The sequence below is a fragment of the Ischnura elegans genome, chromosome 1, assembly GCF_921293095.1.
Source record: "Ischnura elegans chromosome 1, ioIscEleg1.1, whole genome shotgun sequence".
NCBI classification, from domain to species: Eukaryota; Metazoa; Arthropoda; class Insecta; order Odonata; family Coenagrionidae; genus Ischnura; species Ischnura elegans.
This window is the reverse complement of record NC_060246.1, coordinates 139774099-139798640: the sequence shown is the minus strand read 5'-3', so window position 1 is coordinate 139798640 and position 24542 is coordinate 139774099. Positions and strand designations below refer to the sequence as shown.

The 24542-nt window shown below is 38.8% G+C and overlaps 1 protein-coding gene across 2 annotated transcripts in view; it reads right to left on the bottom strand.

Moving 5' to 3' along the window:
• The window catches only part of LOC124171049 (CUGBP Elav-like family member 5), a 379376-nt gene that overhangs the window by 146880 nt on the left and 207954 nt on the right, over window positions 1-24542 (bottom strand). The window contains exon 2 of one of the 2 annotated variants that reach the window (XM_046550200.1): window positions 18204-18286. In XM_046550200.1, the coding sequence (XP_046406156.1) occupies window positions 18204-18286 (83 nt within the window). Of the gene's footprint in view, window positions 1-18198; window positions 18287-24542 lie in introns of those variants that run through there. The other variant, XR_006867638.1, reaches the window with a different exon arrangement.

The following is a 24542-nucleotide window of genomic DNA, read 5'->3' as shown; positions in this document are numbered from 1 at the left end:
ATATTCAGTTCTTATTCACTTGGAGCTATTAATAATATTCTTGAGACCTTGAAATTTCCATATAATTACTTAAAACAAATTTTAAACTGATTCAATAAATTAAGTTTAAGTTTCCTCTAACCCTATGTATCACTTATTAAATAATTTATGCCAAACAATCAGCAATAACAGACCAAATGATATTTTTCCTTTATAAAATGCAGATAAGTATAATTTAATAGTCGATTGACACTAAACATAAAAGAAGTTCTAAATTACATGCCCTTCTTGATAGCAATAGATTATAGGAGAAGAATAACCAGCTATCCCAATAGGAAAATAAATGCAAAAACTTTTATCCTTCACAGAATTAATGTTGTGAAGTGCAAAATAAATATGCAAATATAAAACCAATAAATTATATTACCATTGTGCTCACTATAATTCAAATAAAATAAGAATTAACTATATTTATCGTCAACTACATATGTATATTATTAAATGGATCCTCCAGAATAGTATAACATTAAAAAGTGATGCTTCTCTTTCAAATAATTAAGGTTAGATATCGGTTAAGCCTACACCGGATATAAATACTCGACTTTCACCACTGCAGCGTTCGACATTCTCATTCCAATGGGTTATACCCCTTGGGATAGAAATTTAAAACTCGTTGTTCCAAAAATGTCAACCTTGTCAATTCTGTATCTGCCTCTCTATATTTATACGTAATTACACAAGAAAGATGTCCAGAAATTTTAATTTTATTTTCCAATGAAAAATATGAGTTTATAATATAAGAATATACGTTTATTTTAGAATCAATCGATATTATAATTATTAATAAAATTAATAAGGTATAGTGAATTCATTCTTTTATTTAAAATTCATAAGTCTGGAATCGCAAAAATCCGAGATGACTAATTAAAGGAACATATGGCATATCAGTTCCCATCTTCGGAAATCACAGGCTATCGATATCTTAACAAAATTGAAAGAGGTGGTAACAGAAATAACTGCCCTTGACACGTGTATTTTTAATCTATATCCGCATGGTAAAAGAATCTAACAAACATTTTTATAACAGTAAAAGGCAAAATACTCGCCTAATTAGTGGAATTCAGTAAGCTCATGAAATTCTATTGACTCAGTATTCAAGATTCAAAGATTTCAAATTTCAAAATATTCCTTCTTAATCATGTTGTACACCGATGGTATCCTTCTATTCCTCTAACTGCTAAAATTTGAACTGAGGTGAACTCAGTTTTTCTCTCAATAAATTAACCACTACTTCAGGTAGTTATGGTAACCCATAAGATATCGTAGCTTCTCATGGCACTTCGCCGTAATTTACACCGGCAACTTTAAAACCATCAAAAGAGGGAAAGACTTGGAGAGAGTATATTTGAACCAGACCTGGCCTCGAAATATGTCACCATTTCCTCTACTAATATTCAATTTCAAATACAAGACCCATTCAAAAGAGCTAAAATTTGCATGATAAATAAGTCCATTTATCTATTCGTCGAGAACATAACAGAGATAATATCAGAAATATTGTCATTAAGACATGTTTTAATAACCCATATCCTCATGTTGAAAGAAACTTACAAAAACTTTTTATCACAGTAGCATGTGAAATATCCTTAGTCCCTTTTTATGATGACATCCTTCTACCAAAAATTCTTTAATTTCAGCAGCAGACGACACATCGACAAGCAAGTGGTCGAAATCTAATGATACTACGCGTAATGTTTACCGACGGATTCATGAGATGGTGGTAGCTTTGAAACTCGGCAAAATAGGAAGGATCGTGAGGTGAGAAGAGATGCGGGCCCGGGCACATAAATTTATCACCCGCTCTCCCGAAACTGGACACCTCTGCGGAGAGAGAGCAAGACGCTCGGCCGACCACTCCCGACTACGATGTGACGACGCAAGTCACACAAGCGGTTGATGACCGCTGGGACAGCTACCTCTCTCTCTCTCTCGCTCTCTCTCCTCTGCGGAGGGACGGGCGAAGAGAGATGGGCCAGGGTGGGTGAGACTTGCTCACCACCAGAGGGAGCGGGGAAGGAGGAGGAGACGGGAAGGGGGCCAGACAAGAGAGAGAGAGAGGCCTCTCTCAAAACGCCGCCTTGGCCACGCTCCCAAATATCCCGTTTAAGGCGAAGGGCAATACATATCCGCCAGCTCGCCGCTTAAGGCTTGATGGCGAGAATTCCTGGTCGAGACCGCAAACAAGCGACGCCCAATCCGGTGCGGTGGTGATCCCCCCACCTCCTCCCCCTCCCCCCCCTTCCTCCTCCTCCTCCCCTGCGGGCACTGTTCCCCTCCCCCCCCACCCACCCAGGAGCAGAGCCCTCCATTCTCCCTTCACCTCAATGACCTCAATGTCCGACCTCCTCATCCGTCTCCCGTACACGTCATTCCCATTCCCGCACTGTTCCCGAAAATCCTGCGCGAATAACCGCTCTCCTTCATCCCACGATTCGTCGACGCTTTCTTTTATTTCCGTCTCCATTACCTCTCCCCTCGTCTCTTTCGTGGGAACGAGAAAAACGACGAAGAGAACGAAATGGAATTCAGGCCTTTCGCGGTTGCGGGGAAGCACCTGAATTTGTTGCTAATCATTGAGCAAAATTTACTATTGTTATCAAAACTTTTTTGAAGCTGAAAAAATGAGAATGTTCGTCTTTATTCTTAAAAACCATATTCATATCCTGGAAGCAGTGCACATATATGTCACATAAGTTTAATACTCGACAGAATTATGTTTTTTCCGAAAAAATGTTCAATATTTTATCATTCCGATGCCATTATGTACACCACAGATATCGTCCACATGGAGAAAAATAAACATGGAACTACTTCTAATTTTAGGTAATTAAATTCATACAATTTCAACATTGATCATGTACCAAACACATGAAAACTTTAACAATGTAATAATGACCGCACGTTAATTACATAAATTATGAGCCTAATGATAGGATATTAAAGTCGCATACAATTAGGCTAAAAATTCCAAATGACTGTGTGACCACCACAATTCAATTTCAATGATAATCGTTCGTAATTAAATTCCATTGTTTAATCCATTGCTAGTGGATGAAAGCTGCCGGGTACATATAAAATTAATGCCCAAAAAGAAAACTAAGGAAACAAATTTATTTCTCAAGAATAAATTCAATAGGGTAAATATATTTATCATACATAAATATCTCGATCGAAATTTTCTGTATCATGGCAAAAAATTTTATAAATGAAGATTAAATCCATTAAAAATATTTTATTGCTACTCAAATGATTTATGATACTTGTATCCGCAGCTGAGCCAATAAAATATGATCTAGCCTTTCATTTAAAGAAATATTATTGCCATTCAAAGCTATGGCGCAGAAAGCAAAATATATTGAAAAAAGTGTTGATGAATTTTTTCTGATGCATTTCGATCTCTAACAATGAAAAAAATGTCTCACAAAATCATACACTAACTCAATTTTCACATTTTTTAAAAATAAGTAACAAGTACTGCTAGTTGTTAAAACCATGTCAATAAACTAACGGTTGATAATTTTTCAATATGCTGACTCATAGAACTAAAGAAATGAATAAATTTCACCAAAGACGTGACAATTTATTTCTCGTATTGGAGCAAGAAAGACAACATTGCAATATATGTTGTGGTTCAGGACAGTAAATTTCACTATTTCAATCACGAATAAGCTTGAGCATATATACGTCGAAGCAACATTTATGAAACATACTAGTTTTATCTTTTTACCTACATTCGATAATATAAGTCATGTATTCTATGTGCACGTTTGAAAACAAAAATAAATAATGTTTCAATATATTCTCCAGATGATATTTTAAGTAATAAGAAATTGACCACAGCAACGTTGTGACTGTGGTTAATTAAAATTTTAACGGGGCTAGCAAACAAGAAGTAGAAATCAAAGAGATTGTCATTTTACGGATTTATTTTATCTCAACTGACATAAAAACCATAAATACCCAAATATATCAAAGACTTGAAGCAGCATGAAAACGTCTCTGAAAAAATGCTCTTCTGTGTGGGTTTGAGGATTTGGATTACACGAATTTTTCGCCGTATTCCTTTTCCCAGCCACCTAGAAACAAGCCTCTGAAACGAAATGCGGGGTATCACACAGCGGAAGAAACAAAACCATTCCGCCTCTAGCGAGTGGAAAAAGCTGGAGGGTCGGCCGCTTGTTCAGCACCCCTGAAACGTTTCCGCCAAGTATTCAGCGTAAACCGGCCAAGAGGCTCCTTTTATGCCCACCCACCCCCACCCTTCCATGTCCTCCATCTCTTCACCTCTGTCCCTCGCACTCAGACAGGAAGGAAGGAAACAAAGGCAACTACTCAATCCCCTCCCCCACCCCCACATACGAACGCCCTTTCCACATTTGCGACGCCGCCTGGTGAGCAACGGCGGAACATTCCACACGCCCGCCACCCTTCGAGACACTTCACCACGGAAACATCCTTCCCCTCCCCCTCCCACATATGCGAAAGCCACAGGGGAATCATCCCCTCCCCTTCCCCGGCTGACCAACCCCCTCCCCTACCGCATGTCACTTCGCTCGCTCCATACTCCCTCTCTCGCGGCAGTTTGGCCAAATCGCCATTTTCGGCCGTAACCGAGTCGTTGCCATAGAGTCATCTACGATTCTCAAGAAAAACTAGCCGTCGCGGCAGTGAAATATCACGGAACGCTTTAATTACAACTTGCAATGCATTGATACGTCCGACCGCCGGAGTAAAAACGTATTACTCGCTCGCGCTCACTACAAATGCCACGTAGGACAAATTCGAGTCTTTCCATTTGGAGGGAAATTAAGTATGTCCTGACTCCGGCACTTAAATGATATTAAAAAAATTATCTTTTATAATTAAATATATCTAGAAGTAAATTAAATGGACTAAGTAAAAAATTGGAGTAAGTAATTATAACACAGCTAGATACTTACTTTAAAAATAAAGCCATAATTTTAACGTCCCTCCCTCAAATAAATACTGATAAAGTTTACTTTGAAAATTATTATATATTAATGCCTTAAGTGAATTTTAACGTTTTGGAACCGGCAATATACTTGGTTCATTACTCACAAGACCTTAAGGTAATAATTTATTAATAATCTTGGGGAAACAATACGTCAACATGGCATGAAACTTATCTTTGCATAATTGATCAATGTTCATTACATTATTAACAGTTATTTGTAAGTCATGCAAGGCGAAAAAAGTATTGAATAATACAAAAATTTTATAATTCAAACTTTTCATGAATTTCTCTATCTGGCACGCTAATTTCAGAGCTTAATAATGGGATGCATAATTGAAGTGAGAAGTTCTGAATATGATAATATTAAAGTCAATTATTATTTCTTCTGAAGAGAGAAGAATAGCTTTGATTTGCAAGTAGCAAACATAAGATATGGAAGAGTTTGTTACAATATGAATTTGAACGCCACTTTTTGCCTAATAACATATACGTATTTCTTAGGAATGAGAATTATCGTGTTTCATGAAATACCTAAATCTGACAGCAAAAACTACAGAAAATAGGCTTCCAAAGCAACTTCACAGTCATGCCATAAATATTTCACGACGGTACTTCAGGTTTTGACTTGTTCTAAAGTTAGTTGTAAAGTTCTTGTTGTTAGAAGACTTGGTAGGGTACTGCAATGGATGAAAGTTTTAGGATTATTGGCAAATATTAGGAATGTGAGAAGAAGTGCTACTTTTATAATTCAACTATATCACTAATTAAAGATAGTTTCGCCACCACATTTAATAAGCGATCCCACACACACACAACCTTCGCCTATCATCCCGCATGGAAATGGCGCAGCCAATCAGAAATCGAAACTGCAGGGAAGCAAAAGACTTCCTAGAGCCGGGGGACTAGGTATTTCCAGCATGGCGCGCCATCTGCGGCTGGATGCTTAATTAACGGCCCCACTAGACCCCCCCGAAGTTGCCTTCTCCTTTAATAAAGGCCGTCCCTTATGCGCGCGCCCTCGCCCATGGATTACTATCGAATGCGAAGGCTGATATTTCTTCCATGGCCTCGCGTAGCTTTGAAATCCAGTACTATTTCACTTTGAACGCTCTCCATTTTTCAAACTCTCCCCTTTGAATGGACTCGACTTACAATTCGGTTTGTAAGCCCTCGACCGTGAACGGTTCTTTTTTCTCTCCACCCCCACTTCCTCCATCCTCCCTCCCCTCGAACTTACCTCCCACTCCCTCCGTCGTATTCCCGCACGAGCGGGCATGCTCATAGTTTTGCAGCGAACTCCGTCGGGTACGAAATTAGAAACGAGCAACTTCCTCGATTGAATAATACGACACCATGTGGGATGGATAGAGAGAGAGAGAGCAAAACTATCTCGTGCTCCTCTAATTTATCTTTTGTAATGAGTCGTGGATTCGTGCATTCCGCCAATTAGAGATGTTTTGTGTTGGGGAGAAGGAGAGGGCTGGCTCCTTGATTTGATTTCACGCTCGTCAGACGATGGAACCATATGAATGACTATGAACGCGCTTTAAATATCCGCCCTAATAAAATAGATTAAACGGAAATCCTTCATCATTCCGAACGCATTAGTAGATGAAACACCCAAGAGATATCATGCAAGTATGTTAAACGAATAATGGCAATTCCTTTGTGCCAACACGAGGCGCTCACTCAGTAATTCGAAGGTTGTACAAATAAGGGTAGAACTCGCTCGATGGTAAACCACAAGAGTGCAAATTTCACTACGTCCGGAGAAAGGGGTCTGTTCCCCTCGCACATCGGAAACATATTTATTGGCATTTTACATTTCTAACATTAATGAATTTAAAAGACTCATACATTCCCTGATATTTTAGGAGAGCTCCTTTAATATTGATACAGTGATTTCTATGCAGAACAAAATGACGTGCCGACACAGCCATATAAGCCTAAGACTCAAAAGAGCATTTACCACCAAAGATGACATCAATTATGAAATGACTGGAGTCAGTTGTGAGTACCTGTGAATGCCGCCCAGAAAGTTTCACATTTCCACTAAAATAAATCGTGACGAGTGCCAATTGTTCACCACTAATACTTGATGTAATTGGATACATATGAAAAAAAGCATTATAAGCAAATCAAAAAATGCTCCCGACTAACATAAAATCTGAAACTGATATATGGAGAAAAAATACATACCTGCCTACATCACTGCAATGAAAAAGCATGCCCAACAAGATAGCAGTCGAATTTATATATACATATAAATATTATAGGATTTTCATTAGTTTTCAAGCATTTTAAGAATTATCTTGAAGGAGACGCCACACATTCATTGCTTTTTACTCTAAAATGTAGCAAAGAAGATATACTACTTCGTATTAGTAGCAAAGATATAAGCACGCATAATGGCCTTATCTGACGCTGATTTCAGCCAAAAACTCCTCCTCGGAGAAAATTAATGAAATTCGCTAAATAACAACATTAACACCTTTTAACGGAATGGTTTCGCGGAGACGCAACACGATATTTATGGGAGGAAGTGGCGAGTAAGAATAGTACGGACGCTTTCCAGAAGCCGTTTGCGGTCGAAGCAATTGCTTGCGCTAACATTAAGATTTCCAAATTGAAGCCGTCGTGTCGAGGTCTTATCTTTATCTCCCCGTATAACTGTATTTCATTATTCCGACTTGTTGCTATCCGAGGTTGCCGAGAATAATCGATGCACTCCGAGGTTTTCAGCTATGGACTGCCTTAGCGCGGCGTTACATGCAGCTATCCAGGAGTGCGAAAAGCGACTGCGGAGGAACCGAAAATCTTTAAGAGTATTGAGCTGAAGGGATTCTCCTGCGTTCCATGTCAAGACGGGTGGTCCACAAATTTATGAATTTAAATCACGAATTAGTTTAAGAGCAGACAAAAAAGGTAAATATAATTTTTATTCGTGAAACAGCCTAAAAATATAGATAGCGGTATTTAAATCTCCTAAATTAATGTTATTTGTATTTTTTGCTCAAATCCATGCCTGAGAATCGAAGAAAAATTAATATTTGGGAGGTCATAGGAATAAAATTTCGGTGACCATCACTATTACCAAAGAAATAATATCTCAATGGTGACCGATAATCCAAGCCTCTTTATAGCATAATCATTAATTACTAATTTCAAATTCAATAATTAACACGGTAGCAACTGGGGTTGTTTACAATGACAGAAGAATCATCCACGGTTTATACAAAAACCAAATAGCGTTGATAAAATCAGAGCCCAGCTGTGAAGAAGCAAGAATTAGGAAAGGAGTGAGACAGGGCTGAGCATTGTCACCCGTAATTTCCAACGTTTACATTCAGAAAGCCATTAATGAAATCAATGAAATGGCACAGGGAGTAAATATCCATGGAGAATAAATTAGCATGCTAATATTTGCCGATGACATATCCGTTATGGCAGAAACAGAGAAGGATTTGAAAAATATTCTGGTTAATATGGGTAGGGATTGGGTAAATATCAACTGAAAATAAGCACGACGGAAACCAAGGTATAAGTATGTAGCGGAAGAGAAGAAGTCAAGGCTAACAATAAAATAGGTAAGCAAAAACTGATAGAGGTGGAAGAATTCGGTTATTTGGGAAGCAAAATAACTAGTGACTGGAGAAGCAAGAAAGAAATTATCAGCAGAATACTCCAGGCGAAGATTCCATCAAAAGAAAGACCTGCTTACAGCGGGAAACTTAAATATGGAAGAAAAGAAACAATTTATAAGAACCTACATTTGGAGCATGCTCCTATACGGAAGTGAGGCATGGACAATGACCGCAGCGGAGAAAGCAAGGATGGAGGCCTTTGAAATGTGCTGCTACAGAAGAATGATGATGATCAAATGATCGACCGAGTTACTAACGAGGAAGTCCTAAGAAGAGTAGGAGAGAAGAGAAGCCTCATGAAAACCTTAACAAGAAGACGGAACAACCTTATAGGCAACATCCTGAGACGTGATGGCCTAATGAAGGCAATCGTCGAGGGACAAGTGGAAGGCAAGAACGGAAAAGGCAGACCTCGAACAAAATACATGGAACAAGTAAAGAAGGATGTGAAAGAGAAGAAATACGTAGGCGTGAAAAGATTAGCTGATAGGAGAACTGAGTGGAAAGCTGCGTCAAACCAATCCTAGGATTGTTGACCAATGATGATGATGATGAACACGGTAGCAAATTATCAAGTATAAACGTGATAGTAAGACCATCTTTCACTTTGAAAAATTTCTCATGTAAAATATACACATAAAACGTTATTCGCCGTAAAATATTGGTCTAAACGCAATCGTTCACATATGCTATGAATTAAATTGGCATTTAATGGCAAGACGTCCAAACTCAAGGAAAACTCATTGCTTAATTTTAATACTGTAAAAATATTAATGAGCTTTTAGACAATGAATACCTATAACTTGTTGAACAATACTTTTTAATTTAAAATATTACCTTTAGCTAAAAAAACAGTCTCATCGGTTCCTTTTTATCCATGATTATTATAATATTTGATGAGATTAGTAAACATTTTCTAATATAAATGAATCCTACCCGAGGAATAATATTAAGCAGACGACATAAGTTGTGGTTTTCATAGTGTAATGGCTGTGATACCTTTACAGGAAATACTGCTGTACCATTTAAAATAAAATATCAGAAACTTCTCCTAGATGGTTTAAATGTCCAGTTAATTTCATTTTCGCACACAACAATTCATGAATAGCCAACTTAAGTGTATTCTACTTAACTGATCTCCAGATGAAATGTCATTATGAGAGATGTTCACATGCTTACAAGAAATTTTAAAGATGGAATAGAATATTGAATAGGGATATCACAGAAGCCTGTAGATATCTCCACATTATGTCGCAGAAAAAAATACTGAATGCCTCATTCACAGAGATTCGTTTTTGGCCACTTTCCACGACAAACAGTCATCGCCAATACGTTAAGAGGAATGCCAACTTTCTCCAGGACTCGAGGCAATAATTACTGCGATCCTTGGTAATGTGGACAAATTAAATGGTCCCCTACAAAGCAATTACAAAAAAAGAGAGTTATCCGCACGCACTCTCAAACCATTAATCACCTCAAGCGAACGTAATTGTTATCGACTTATAAATGGACGGAACTGCAGATTCCTCACATAATATTCGACAAAGCTTTTTGACGAGAAAGCCACCCACGAATTTTCGAGATGTTTTTTCTGGCAGCACCCAACCGCGGAGGCGCTCTCGAGAATGCTTCTCTCTCTCCGGAGCCAACTTTCAACTCGAGAGAGAGGAGGAGGAGAGAGAGGAGAAAAAATGGAATGCCTTCCTCCGACCGCTCGGGGAAATTACATTCCTCAGCGTCGCTAGTCTCTCTTTTTTTATTAAATAAATAAACTCTCGAGTGCAAAGGTGGCTGAAGGGCAAAGAGAAGGGAGAGTGGATAGCTGGGAGAGAAGAAGAGAGGAGGAGGCGATGGCGGTTGTATAAGTGTGGAGGAGGATTAAAATCTCTCCTCCACCGAGTCGCCGCCAAAAGAGAGATGGAATAAGGTCAAGGCCCTCCCAGATAAAAGTGTTATAGCTCTCGCGCATTGTGCCGAAGATCGTGGGGGAGGGTCGGGGCGGAAAGGGTATTGAGGGAGTCTCCCGGTGCTTCCGGGAGGGAAGAAAAGAAGAAGGAAAGCGCGTGAAGAGAAGGAGAATGAGAGGGAATGGTGCGGCGGGGAAGGATATGGCTCCCACACCACCCCAGCCGCGCTCTCTCCCGCACCGCGCGCCAAACGACGAACTTTTCCACGGCTTCAAGTAAACGTGTGGGGCGGTGGGGGGGCAGTCCCTCACCCCCTTCTTCCCCCGCCGACCCCACCACCACCCGTCCGCTTCTCTCGGAATAACTCGGCCGGAAAGAATGGTCTTGCGATTTATGGAGCGGTATTTCTCCCACCCATCTTCCCACCACCATACCGGCATTCTCCTCATGGCCCACCCCACGGAAACTCACCCGCAAAATCCTCCCATACCATCTACACACACACACCAGTCTTTTTCCCCTGTATCCGCGGCAAAAGAGGCAGCGTAGCATCGGGAAGAAAAGATATTTCCAGCTCCTTCCAGGTCCCGACGCCTCCCCCGCGGCCACCTATCCCGTCTCCCAATCCGAAAGGGGTTCACCGTCTTCCCTCCCTCCTCCTGGCTCTCATCCACGTCCCGTACCCTTCTCGCCTCCAAAACCCCCTCCGCCCCCTCACACACAATCACTACCACGGTCTGCCACAAACACACCCTTGGCTCCCTGTTCACCACGCTGATACTCCTCCTCCTCTCCACAACCCCTTTCCTCCTCCGTCCCCAAATTAAAGACTGGCGATAACGCCGGGAATCCTGCGTCTAAGGATCCCCGAAAGAACCCTCGTTTTATTATTATAAGGGTCGTGGACCCCTCCGGCCCATTCTCGCACCAACACCAAAGGGGTTTTTCTCCCTTCCCGCACCGCACCGCTTCGTTCTCCAAGATCCCTCTCTCGATCTTCCACTTCCCGTTCCTCGGAAAACCCCGATCCCCCCCTCAATTTTCTTACCCCGCTTCCTGCGAACACTGTATCTTACTTCTCCCACCTCAAACTCCTCAGAACTATCAAATATGCAATTAGTATTCTCATATTTTTCGGTATTAGGCAGTTATTTACCCAATTATTCATATTTACAAGGGAAACAAACGTGTTAAGAGCAGTTTATAATCAATGTAAATAGATATAGTTAAACAACGAAGCGGAAATGGAATTCATGAGCATTTATGTAACCGTTGAATAAAAAATCGAGAGTGGAATGTAAGTACAAATACGTAAGACGTATGATGAAGAAAAGTCACTTTGATAATGATACACAGTGATGAAGCCATGATCGGTAAAGACATTTTGTGAAATTTTTGAAGGAAAGTTTCTTTTCTAATCCAGAAGTTCCGCTATGAAAATCATGAAAACTTATCAAGAGGAAACATCAAAATTGGTCTTTCACAGCTACTAGGATGTTTACACATTTTTATTATTTACCCTGAAATCCCTGGCACCCCTCTTTCCAGATTTCTCATAAGAGTTTCCCCCTGCCAAATCCTAACCATTTCTTTGTCGGACCCCTTCTAAGATCTTTCTACCCGGGCCACTCCTCCGAAGAAACCTCCGCCACCCTCCTTCAGAAACTCTTCCCAGCCATTCCGCCCTCTCCTTCCCGACGTGCCAAACCTGTCCCACCGACCCCCGCGCTATATCGTGCCCACATGCAACGTCGAAGAGATGCCGCGGAAAGGGAGAGAGAAACGTTACCACCCCGCAGTGCGATGGAGGATCGTCGGCCAGGAGATTAGCCCTGCCCGCTATACTCTTATACTTTTCTCTCCCCCCTTTCTCGCCCAATGTTTCCCCTTCTCCCGGCAACAACCTCCCCTCTGCCTCCCGCGGTCTATCTCTCCATTCTGCTCCTATCTCACTCGACTGCCGAGAAAGACGGCCACGCAAGACTACTCTCCCGCCGAGTGCTTAGAGAGAGAGGAAGAGAGATAAACTTGATCTCGCCCCTTCGCCGCGCTACCTCATGCGGCTTTTATTTAGGTTAATTAGGGAACGCGTACTATTCCGACCCGAGTTCGCCCGTGCGCGTTTCCCGCGGTAAGACCTTCCGCGAATATGAAAAAAAGAAATATTTTTTTTTGCACCCCAAATTTTCTTTTTAGTCATAAAGTGTGAGAGAGGGGGCCAAAAAAAATTTAAAAAACTACCGCTTTGAAACCTGACTAAGAGTTAATAAAGCCGAGATTTTTTGTTTAATATGCATACGTATCTTTTTCAGAATTCAGAGACGCTGCAACTTCGACCATAAAGTCCACCGAGCAATCCGGGGACGTGTTCCTCCGCAGGTCATTTTTTTCCTCTCCTTTTATAGGCCGTTAATATTCTCCCTCAAGTTTCCTAAATTCCCCCTACTTCCGCTTCCCGCCTTTTGTGACCTGCGTCATGTTGGAAGGTCGAGGACGGCGGAGGAGAGGGCGACTCGTTTTCGTCCTAAGTCCTTGGACGGAAGGTTATCCCTATGTACTCCTGTGTTCTCTCCTCAAGCCTCTCCCACTGCTTTCATATGTGAGAAAGGGTGGAAGGGACCATTTCCATTTCACCAAAGTAAAGTAGCTTGGCTGTGTGCCTTATCTCTCTTTCTCTCTCTCCGTCCCAAATTTGTCCTTCACTTCTGTAAGATTTCCGTCCTACAAATCTTCATGGTTTCGCAAGTTCCTCTCTAACTTTTTAGCTCTCATGTTACTCACTTCTCAATTCATGCTCAGCTTTGCTCTATCCACCCTTCTTAAATAAAACAGTTCTAGCCTCCACGGTATTAATGCCACTTCGCTAAACGCTTTTAATAAATGAATGTTACTAGTAAATACACGTCCTCCAACAGTATTGATGAAGAAAATGCTATTAATAACGAAATTTTATGTAATGACTTCAGTATATAACAGCCCATCCGTAATCAAAGGAAAAAAAATTAATATTAATGACTAATCTTTCCAAAGATAGATATTATAATTCCTCTTTCAAACAGTTTCACCAACCTTTTAATCGTACATAATTTTTTTACATACTACAAAGCGTACATCAAAATACTCCCATAAAAATATGCATTGTTAAATAAGAATTCTAAATAAAATCTCAATTCACCAAATGGTCACCTATTGAGTGTCGGTCACAGCTTTTCCTGACGTTTACCGAGTAAATCTGCAATATAATATTTCTCTATTGTCTAGGTATTTCCATTCACACCACGCCCTCTTCCCCTGTATGTCTAACTTCCCTATTCCCTCTTGAGTCCCACTATCTCGCTCTTCCTACGTATCTCTCCATTCTTTTTCTTTATTCCCACCCTTTAAACATCGCCCACTCACTCCTCCACACGCCTACACACACTCCGCTACAAAGTTTCCTCGTTCCTTCCCAACTGGCTCTCCGCGTCCCCAAAGACCCGTCGCCATCCCGTTAACCCTCCCCCTCTCTCTCTCTCTCTCTCCAATCTCCTCCTGCCCCTCCCCATCGCACCCTACCTCACGCCCCTCCACAACCTTATCCCGACCCTGCCGCACACCCTGACGTATCCGCACGCGGCGATAAGCGAGCACTATAGCGGCTGCTGGGGCCTCCCCTCCCGACCCATTTGACTCCCTTCGCCCTCCGCTCCTCCCTTTAAACTCCGGGCGCTCTCTCGGCACCCGTCCATCCCCACTGGCCGATTCGACGGAAACGTCGCCCCGGAGGTGCTACCGATGGAAGAAGAAGAAAAAGGCGCAGGTGGAGGAGAGGGAGTGACTGAGAAGAGTCATCGAATGCAGAGGCGGGAGCAGGGCTGCCACCCTCAATGTCTTGTTGTCACTATTTCTGACTGAATATTTCTCCCGAGTTGCATTCTAATATTGTAAATACGAGGTGACTTCAGAAAATAACGTAAATTTTAAAATTTTGTCGTTTTGATGTTCAATTTGAATTGACGATTTTTTATTATGTTGGTATACAAGCCCCTGAATTAAGATAAAATTTTCAGCTGTATTCATTGTTTACTTTGCCTGTGGAAGCCACGAAGGTTATACGTGTTTTCAGTAAAGAAAGATTTAGGGCTTTCCCGGCGAAATGACTGCGTGAAGATCTCAGAATTCTTGGGACAGCCACCGGGTCTGGAACTGCATTACTGCCGACGTTTCAGTGTCCGACTCGGCCATCGCCTGAGGGGCTTTTAGGACGATGGCCGAGATGGACATCAAAACGTCGGCAGTAATGAAGTCCCTGCCCCGGTGGTGAACCCGAGAACTCTTCACGCAGTGTTGTTAAGAGCTTGATGATTTCCGGCTCACACTGCCTTGCTTTTTCGTGAAATTTTAGGCAAAAACATTACTACAACGATACCTCAGCCTCCATATTCGCCAGACATGGCTTTATGTGACTTTAAACTATTTCAAAAATAAAGAAAACCTTAAAGGTCGTCGTTTTAAAATCATAGAAGACATAAAAATAAATCGTTGACAGAGCAAAAGGCTATCTGAGAGATCGAGTTCGAAATTGTTTCTAAGATTGGAAAAAGCGATGGCATAAGTGCATAGTAACCATTTTGAAATCGACAAAATTATTATTTTTTATTAAAAGAATGTTTTTTTCATAATCTAATATTCCCCTTATCTGCGAAACACATGTACCTTACATTTCAAGTGAAATTTAAATCATTATGTGCCTCAATTTTCTCCACCAATGTTGACTAATTTAATTTGGTAGCAACTTTAATGTGTAACATTTGATCATCATTCAAAGCATTTTCCTCATCATATTGCATTATGCAGTATTATTTTCTCCAGAAATAATGAGAATGAAATAACAGCATAAGAGGATGGTATCCGTGTAGGTATGAGTGGAATATATCTTGCTTAAATAATGAAATATTTTATAGGCACTCCTTACCATAAGACTTTTTTAACATAAGCGCTGAAAAATATCTCTAAGTTTGAATAACGCTACTCTCAAATCACAACCTTTATTTTTTTTATGAAATATGCTTGCGTAGTAGTAACCACTCTCCTAGCATATCAGGTTTCCAAACTAACAAAAAATATCACTACCTACAGCTTTCTAGCGATGGAGTCTAAAGCAATACTATGGGGATATGATGAGGCTGATGTATCCAACAAAGTTTAAACGGAGAGAAAAGTTTTACTTCGAAAAATACTTTCAGGGTGCATGTGACATGTATCCTGAGGGAATTATATGAATATATATTAATGCATACAATAACGGCCATTGTGGCCTTACGTCAAGGAGGAATGAATAAAAACAATTGTATGAGTAAACGGAAATCTTTAGAAGATACCAGTAAGCCAATGGATACATGAATTTACCTTTAAAACGGAGATTTATTTCATTTATCACCAACGCAGCATTCTCACGACTGGTAAAGTTAATATCATAAAAATTAAACTGACATGAATTTCAGAATTTTACTCTTTTAATTACACCTTAAAATAAAATTTCGTACTTTCCTTAGCAACGAATAAAACCTTTCCATGAGTGCAATTCCTCCGAAAATTATGTATCATTAATGGGAAATATATTTATTTTTAAAATAAAATCTATGATTAAAGCTTCCAAAATGAGTGATTTCACAATTAGTGACCTATCTTAATTTTTGACCAAGCAAATAAGTAATGGCTGATTTATTAAACTAGCCTAAAATCAACGAAACAGCATTGATAGTATGTCATCAAATTTCACATTAAATTATCATTTAATTTGTCTTCAATTCATTGATCACATTCATTGCCTTGTGATAAATAAACTTGCTCTGGACATAAAACACAACAGAATAACTATGGCAAAAATATAACACCAACATCACTTTTTCATGGTAATTTTCTTGGGATCGAACTTCAAATGAGATCACGCACTAACAAAAACGTTTTTGGAAAAAAAACATGTAACAGATACTAGTTGATGTGACAGGGGTGTCAAGAAACGAAGCAAAAAGAGTTTGGAAGGGCTTCGAAGAAAGGAAAAGAGCAGAGTTTCCCGAAGGAGTGTTCAACCCATCTAACCTAGGGCCACATTTTAACCGTCGAAAGCGTAGGGATTCGGGCACACGTTTGCATGATATGTTACCATAAATAAAATGCCCCTGCAATTTCAAGGTGGGCGCACAAAACTTTTTCTGAGACAAATAGTTCTTCAACCAAAAAGTAGTGAATAGACATGAACGTAATTCGTACAAGAGCAACAAATTTAAAAATATGAATTCCTTGTACGCCTAAAGAATTGCATCCTGTGATTACATAATGGCTCGAGCACTTTCAAAAGACAAAAAGCTTTCAAATTCATTGATAGTGGACATGAGAAAATAATATGGTGCTAAAGAATATGCAATTCAGTCTATCAAATGCAGTGATTTTACCTAAGCTTTTCGTCCGAAAAAGTTATATCGGTCAGCGTACAGCCAAATTAGGAAAGAGCTCTGAATTAACCTCACTTCATTTGTTAACCATAAAACGCTCAAAAATAATTGATACGTTACCGAAATTCCAAATAAACATTATTTTTCGAATAAACATTATTTTTCGATCATATAATTATATTAACCATTTAGTAAGTCATATCAGTTCTTTTTTATTGCGATATTTTATCATCGAGAAGGTAAACCATAAAGCCTATCGTATTAGAGATAGGAAATTGGCTAATAATTTTCAATGCCAAAAATTCACAAACTATGTAACTTGCGGCCAATAAAAATTTGTGAAATTGTTACAGTAGCATGCCTGCCCGTCAGTTTATTAAGATTAGATAGCCATTACTAACAAATGGGTTGGATACTCATAACTGGATTGAATACTAACAATTGCATATAAACTTATTAGCTTATTAGGATAACTTAATAAGCAAGTATCGAATTGTTCGATGCTTCCTAAACGCATTGGTTAATTATTCTGCAAAGAGGAAGCTAAATGACCAGGCCCTGTCAACACACCTCTAATCGTATTGCCTCCCATACAAGAATTTATGAAAATAGAACAACCAATCCATTAAGACCAGAGTTAGGTGATAAATGAACCTATATTTTATCATGTCATTGAAATATTTTTTCAAAATCAGATTTTGACCCTGAAAAAGTAACTGATGTTTAAAATGTTTATCATCGAGTAGCATAACACGCCATTTTTCAGTCAAAATATTTGACCTTTTAGTAATCTGGTAATTCCCTTGAGGCGTCGCAATGTCATAGAGGTAGCAAAAACTGTCAAATGAAAGACCACTTGTAAAATGCAGTATTTTTTTACTTCCAACTGCCTTTGAAGTCTCTAAGACCACCAGATATGTTTAAAACTCACGTCGCTGTACCCTTACCTAAATTTACTTTATATCGTTTTGAATATTCCTGGTAATTTTATATAATAATTTTCTGAACCAATTTAATAGTCTTTAGAATTCCTTCGATTATAGAAAGAAGAGAAATGAGTCGCATTGAAACCTAAAGCTAAAAGATTAGAATTTTTACGTTAGATCATATAACGACCTCACTTGGAAAGACTATGAAGAGCTCTTTCAATGAGTAATTTACGGTATAAGTATATTTCGTCAAAGGAAATGGGAAATGAACTCACCCCTGGCAATGTCCGCTTCTCATGCAGCGAGTGTTGGGCCTTGATCGCACTCTCCCGGCTGTAATAGGTGAGGAAGGCGCAGCCTGCAAAAAATATCTATAATTAACTCAAACAACAAATGTCATCAACTATTATTCAAAAAGATATTAAACGAATCACAAGTTAATTTCTACCCTAAAAGCGTAAAGGAAAACATATACCCATTGAGGAATTTAACTTGCAACTGTGAATTACAACAATCAGTTAAATACGTAGTTTTAACCACTATTTGTGTTAATAATATTAAATAATATCAAAAAATTTACAAAATACTGCGTCAAAATATGTATTTTGACGTAGATTCAAACCAAAAACCTAAATCAAGGAATTTGGAGGACATAGGATTTGGGATACGTAGACATCCCCCGATTCCTGAAATTTCAAAGCGAACTAAATTATGGGTAAAACGAGAAGAAAGGTACCCTTATGTTAGCTTTTCTGACTCACTGTGTATTCAAATTTAGCGAGTGAAATTATACTTATTTTTAAATGTACCGTTAAAAAACCCTTACTTAACCCTTACTTACTTGAACAATTACATATTTTAGCCAAACATAAAATCTGAGTCAATAGTCATCTTTCACAATGCTAAATTTATGTTTGAAAAGTAAACACGGCTAAATTAATTCATATATTTACTTAGCTTACCTATAGCTTTCCATTTGACTCAATGACTACCAGTATGTACTCACCTTGAGGTATTCTTCGGTAAATATACCATTACATACGTTTAGTTCTCATGGCTACGTGCTTAATCCTGACTGCAGTCATTTTCTTGAAAGTAGATTTTAATTCATACAGATTAAATTATACTGCTGCTCATTGTCTTTAAAAATCTCACCGAACTCCTGAGTGCTAATTCACATTCCCCAACGACGATCGCGCGTTACACCATCAAATCGGAAATCCTTATCTTAAGTGGAAGTATTTAAAATCCACTCAAAAGTTTTCGCCAAGGTGCATCCCTACGCCACGCATTCCTTCTGTGGGATGACATGGTGGGCACAATTTGTTCACCTGAGTTTGAACGTGCAAAGATGACTACGTTAAATTGACAGGTGTTCAAACCCTTCATCCTGGCTGCAACTTATCTAAACTATGGGTCAAAGAATGATATTAATCATATCTCAATAGTAAGGACGCTCCTGAAAGTAAAGAATAATTTGTAAATAAAATAATTTCATACACATTTCATCACAGACTTTTGTTCCTACCTACTGCCAAGCCTGTTTGAGCCTGAGCTCTGTCTAAGAGATCTTGACGGGAATATGCAATATTCCCTGGCTTATTTTTACACGCTTACACAGTGCTATTCCCTTTCTCGCTGTTTATAGTAACCCCTTGCCTCTCAGAATGTTATTCAATCCAAAATACATCCATTTGATATTTTATAAGCCTTTTTACATTTCATTAATGCGAAAAACACCAGCCGAAAATTAGCAGTAGGTGTAATCATCGCTCCTTAGAAAAGAAATGCTAAAACAGACATCATCGACATACATACTAGATGACTTCCACAAGGCATCTATCACATACTTATAATGGAAAGTAGCTTTCAACATATAACCATCTTCTAACAGCAATCTACGAATAAATATAGAGAAATGAGTGTTGCAAGATTGCAAGATCAAAAATAATCACCATGACCAATGATAAAAGAAAATGTCTATGAGATTTTCAAAAGATTAAAATAATTAGGAGACGAGCTAGCATGCAGTCAAGGTCAAAAATCTAAAAAATAACAAAATACTTCTCCAGGTATATAACCCTGTTTAATTTATGCAATATCGTAATGACACAAGAAAAAATACACGTCGTTTTTGTGTTAAAAATGAGAGAACCGTGAAGTAATACACAAATCAACGGCTTTCTAAATGTTTTATCCATTAAATAACATTCTTAACAAGCTGAGGACAAGGTTGAAGCCAAGGTTTCATTTTTTTGCATTTTGAAGTGAAGAGACTCTTTAAAACTTACCCGCGCGGTATTCCGTAGAAGAGTTGAATGCGGAGAAGAGTTTTCACATATTTAAAACTTTTTTCAAACTATGAAAACTGAAATTTTAAGCAACTCCATATTCCAAGAGTGATCTAAATTTTGAGTTATAGTCGCTTCGTCAAAAGGTCCAGGAGTCATTGGTTGCTAACCATAATTTCAAATGCAATTTTATGAAATAGGTTGATATTTTATTGCGACAATGATTTTTTGCTCAATTTGCTACAGTTAAAGACATTGCATCAGTCTAATTTCCATCCAAGAACATAACTAAGAGTCCTCACATATATTCCAAACTCCAACTTTAGATGCTCGCCCTATCGCAGTATAAGATTGGCCCAAACACAAGAAATGATGTGCAGAAAGTAGCGGGCATCAAGAGAATTTTTAAAAGACTTCCAAGAAACTTTTCCGCGATACAACTCCAGAATTTTCAGACGTTACCTATTTTTCGTCTCAGAAAATGATTTTGATCTAGAAAAGTTAGGAAACAAAATTGCTCATATTTTGCTGGTTTTATTAAATAAAAACCTAAAGCTATTACAATAAGCAAAGGAAAAACAAATAGATTTTTCCACGATTAAATACATGAATCTTTGGTAAGTATAAGGTAGGTTGTAGATTTCCTAGGTCACTGGGTAGTGCTAAGCGGAAAGTTACGATGACTTATCATAAGGAGCCAGTATTTTTTATTTAAATATTCTTTGTAATCTCGTTTATAAAGACCTGAATGCTAAAAAGGGGCCATCATATAAAGATTTCCGTAAGGTATTTAATTCGACTATTACAAAGAAATTACAAAGTAGAAACTATGATTATATAACCTCTTTATAATATAAACTATTCATTGAGAATTTATAACACATGCTATATTATAAAAGATAGAAAGCCAGAATGCTGCGGGTAAACAATAGGTGAAGACAACATTCAGATGCTGATCACGGCCGTCATTGTGAAATTAGATCCAATCTATAATCTTCCTCCCTTTTGATATTGAGGATTAATCTCCATACTTTTCACTAACTTATACGAATGATCATGTATGCTCGCCACAAATATTGGTAAAAAAAAATATTTCAGCCATTATCTATTGAAATAATTTCCACACTGTTTTATAAATATATTTGAGAATCCAGTAATCAGGGCATAAAGTAATGTATAATAAAGAGATAAACAACTCTGTGCCCCCTTAAATTAACGGCCGTTGCGAATAAAAACTATTTGGTATGAAGATAAGAAGTATTTAAATATTTTGATCTCAAATCCGAATAAATTTAGTAATTATGCTGATTACATTAGGTGAAGCTTACCCCACAATAATCATTATTCTTAAATATTCACGGGGTATAAACCTTTATATCTGATATAAATAGCCTCCTAATGCATTTTTTTATTCTTATGAGAAATCCATAATTAAAGGCAAAAATAAGCCCTCGCATTTTTCACGATCTTGCTACGAAATCCCCCGATGGAAGTAATATTATTACAAAATTAGGGCACCAAAATTTCCCCTCTTAATTTCAAAGGCCAAATATTTTAACTACCCTGCTAGTTACGCTATGTGCCTAAAACTAAATAACGGCGATGGGAAGGGTCACAAACAAATTTTGGATTATTTTATAGAGAGAGCGGCGCAATTTTTTTATCGAGATAATTTTTTTTTTTAACCCATTGGATTAAGTTTCCTGCCGCCGAAGTTTCCCCTTATCCTCGCAGAGCTCCATAGAGAGCAGAACCGTTAAGTTGAGCGTTAATAAATTCTCGAAATGCAAAATGCTTCAATTTAAATTCGCGCCTAGTGCCACGGGAACCGGGGAAAATAAATTCCGAGATAATTAAGGGGACTTAAACACACTCTCGACGATCTTATTTCCATTTGCGAAGTCTCTGGTGTCTCTCAAGCAGCCACTTTCGCCCCACTCGCTTCCCGCCATAATGAGAGCGGGAAGGAGGAAGGTTAGTGCCGAGGGAATGGATGAATTGAACGCATGCACCACCACCCACCATCATGCTGCCGCTAGTCACGCAGTTCCACATTTGATGCCATTTCTCCGCTTCACCATGTTTGCCTCGGAAGTTTTACACCCGTGAGATATTACCCTCTCTCGGAATCGTTTCGCCCCGAGGCGTTCATCGCTCCCCTTTGCCTCGTTCGAGGAGCGGAATTCCCCATTTAAGAGATCTCTCCTCGCGCCTCGGGAACTCCTCCCGAAAGAATAATCATGACGACTAACTACGTCGAGTCATTGAAGGCGAGGTGAGGGTGAATGAATAGAAAATATACGAGTTTTTGGATAAATCTGTAATCAACTTCGCAGGTACTTCCTGCTTAGTAGATCGGGAGGCGTGCATACAAGAATATTTTTTTAGCCCTGATACTCCTAAATTATTGTCAATGATACTATTCAAGCTAATATGGGAAATGTTTTGGCTATTCTGTAGTCAACTCCATAGGGATTTTAGAGTTTGGTTAAAGAAAAGTTGAAGCAGTCATAGAGTATATAAAGGCCGTTTTACACAGGGCACATCATTGCGCAAGTTAGCACTGCATTCAATTCTCAATCTTGCGTGCAATAATTAGTGCGCAGACGAATGCGTTATCGCTATACACGGTACTCGCAATCGAGCATACATTAACGAAATTTCATCGTCTGTTCAGTGCGTGACTATTGAGTTATTTTTTAGAACAAAGAACAAACGAAATTCAGTGCGCAACGTTGTTGACATACTGGTCTCTTTCGTGTACATGCACTGATACAAAGGCGATTATCCCAAACTTAAGCAGACGATAATATGCGTACAATTAATAAGATAAAAGAATGAAAAGGGAGGTGAAGATCCCAAGCATAGTTAAGATTGCTTTTGCCACTTCTTAGAATTTATATTTTCCGCGACGCGCACTAATCGGAATAAGACGGAAATCATAATCGAAAATTACAAATTGTTCACGTCAATCAAATTCATGGAATCCTCTAGAATATTGTAACATTTTGTACATGGTGAATCTCATGTCTCTCGCAAATGTAATGGAACGTACCATGAAATTAATATGAATGTTCATAGAACGTACACTCGAGATGAATCAATTAATCATTCATTCATTAAGCCGGTATGGCTGAATAAGGAAGTTTATGCGTCGTAAACCTTCCAATAGTTTAATAGTTAATGTAACACGTATACATAAATACGCGAAAAACGATGTTCTAATGATAATTCCTTGCGTTTATATATCTACCACTGTAGTCTCGCGAGAGAATATTCAAGGCACCATGATCGGCAAATCACTCAAAGTTAGCAAACCAAATATTTCATACAGGCAGTCAGACATTTAATCTCACACAACTTGTGATTTTCACATCCGATACTTATTTACAAGTAGAAATTAGGGGCATTTTTCCTCAGTTCACGAGAACATTTCGAATAATATTAATAGTTACCACTGCGACAAGTATCGGAAAAAAAATTTGAAATTTCGAGAATGCAAGCTCGGAATTAGAGTAGGGGCTATTTTGCTGTCTCGCATCCACGCATTCTCGCATGTGTTCCAGCAATTTACCGCTTTACACGACGCAATTTTGATTGCGCCTTCGTATATACGTCAGATTGCGCAAGGACATGCCCCGTGTAAAACGGCCTAAAATATTGGACTGCAACTGATCAAATCAATCATCATCCATCCACCACCCATCAAATCAGGTAAATCCGAGGCTAAGCGATATATTTCCAAAAATACCGACTCTGATGTGACACAAAATACGCACAAAAAGTCTTTCATTGAGAAATGAAAGCAATATAATTGATGTATTGGAAATAGGGACGCCCGTGATAAACAGCAGAAAGCAAATACTAAAACTACGAATAATAAAAGGGCACAAAAAAACGGGCTATCAAGTGCAAAAGTCGTGCGTAGGATCAGTGCGAGATAAAATAGGCGTAAAATCGCTGACATCACGGAATGAAGACGGTTCTTTCTAGGAAAATGTCTGGGAGAAGAATTTCATATGGATACACGCACATGCCAACTTCATAGCTATGAAAATAGAGCAGGTGATAACTTAGGGACCGGGAACCCTTACATGGACGTTTGACAGTCATCTAAGAAGCAAGAACGCAGGCATTACGCCCTAGAGCTACAGCGACTGACTCACGATAGGTTTTTCTTAAAGAAAGATATAAAACTCCGTTTCCGTTATATTAATATTCCGTTATAAATATGCTGAAATAAAATTTTGTCAAAGTCTATGCATCCCATTTTTGTACTGTAAAAATATTTTTTTTAGTTAAACTTTGTGGTAAAATTGAGGG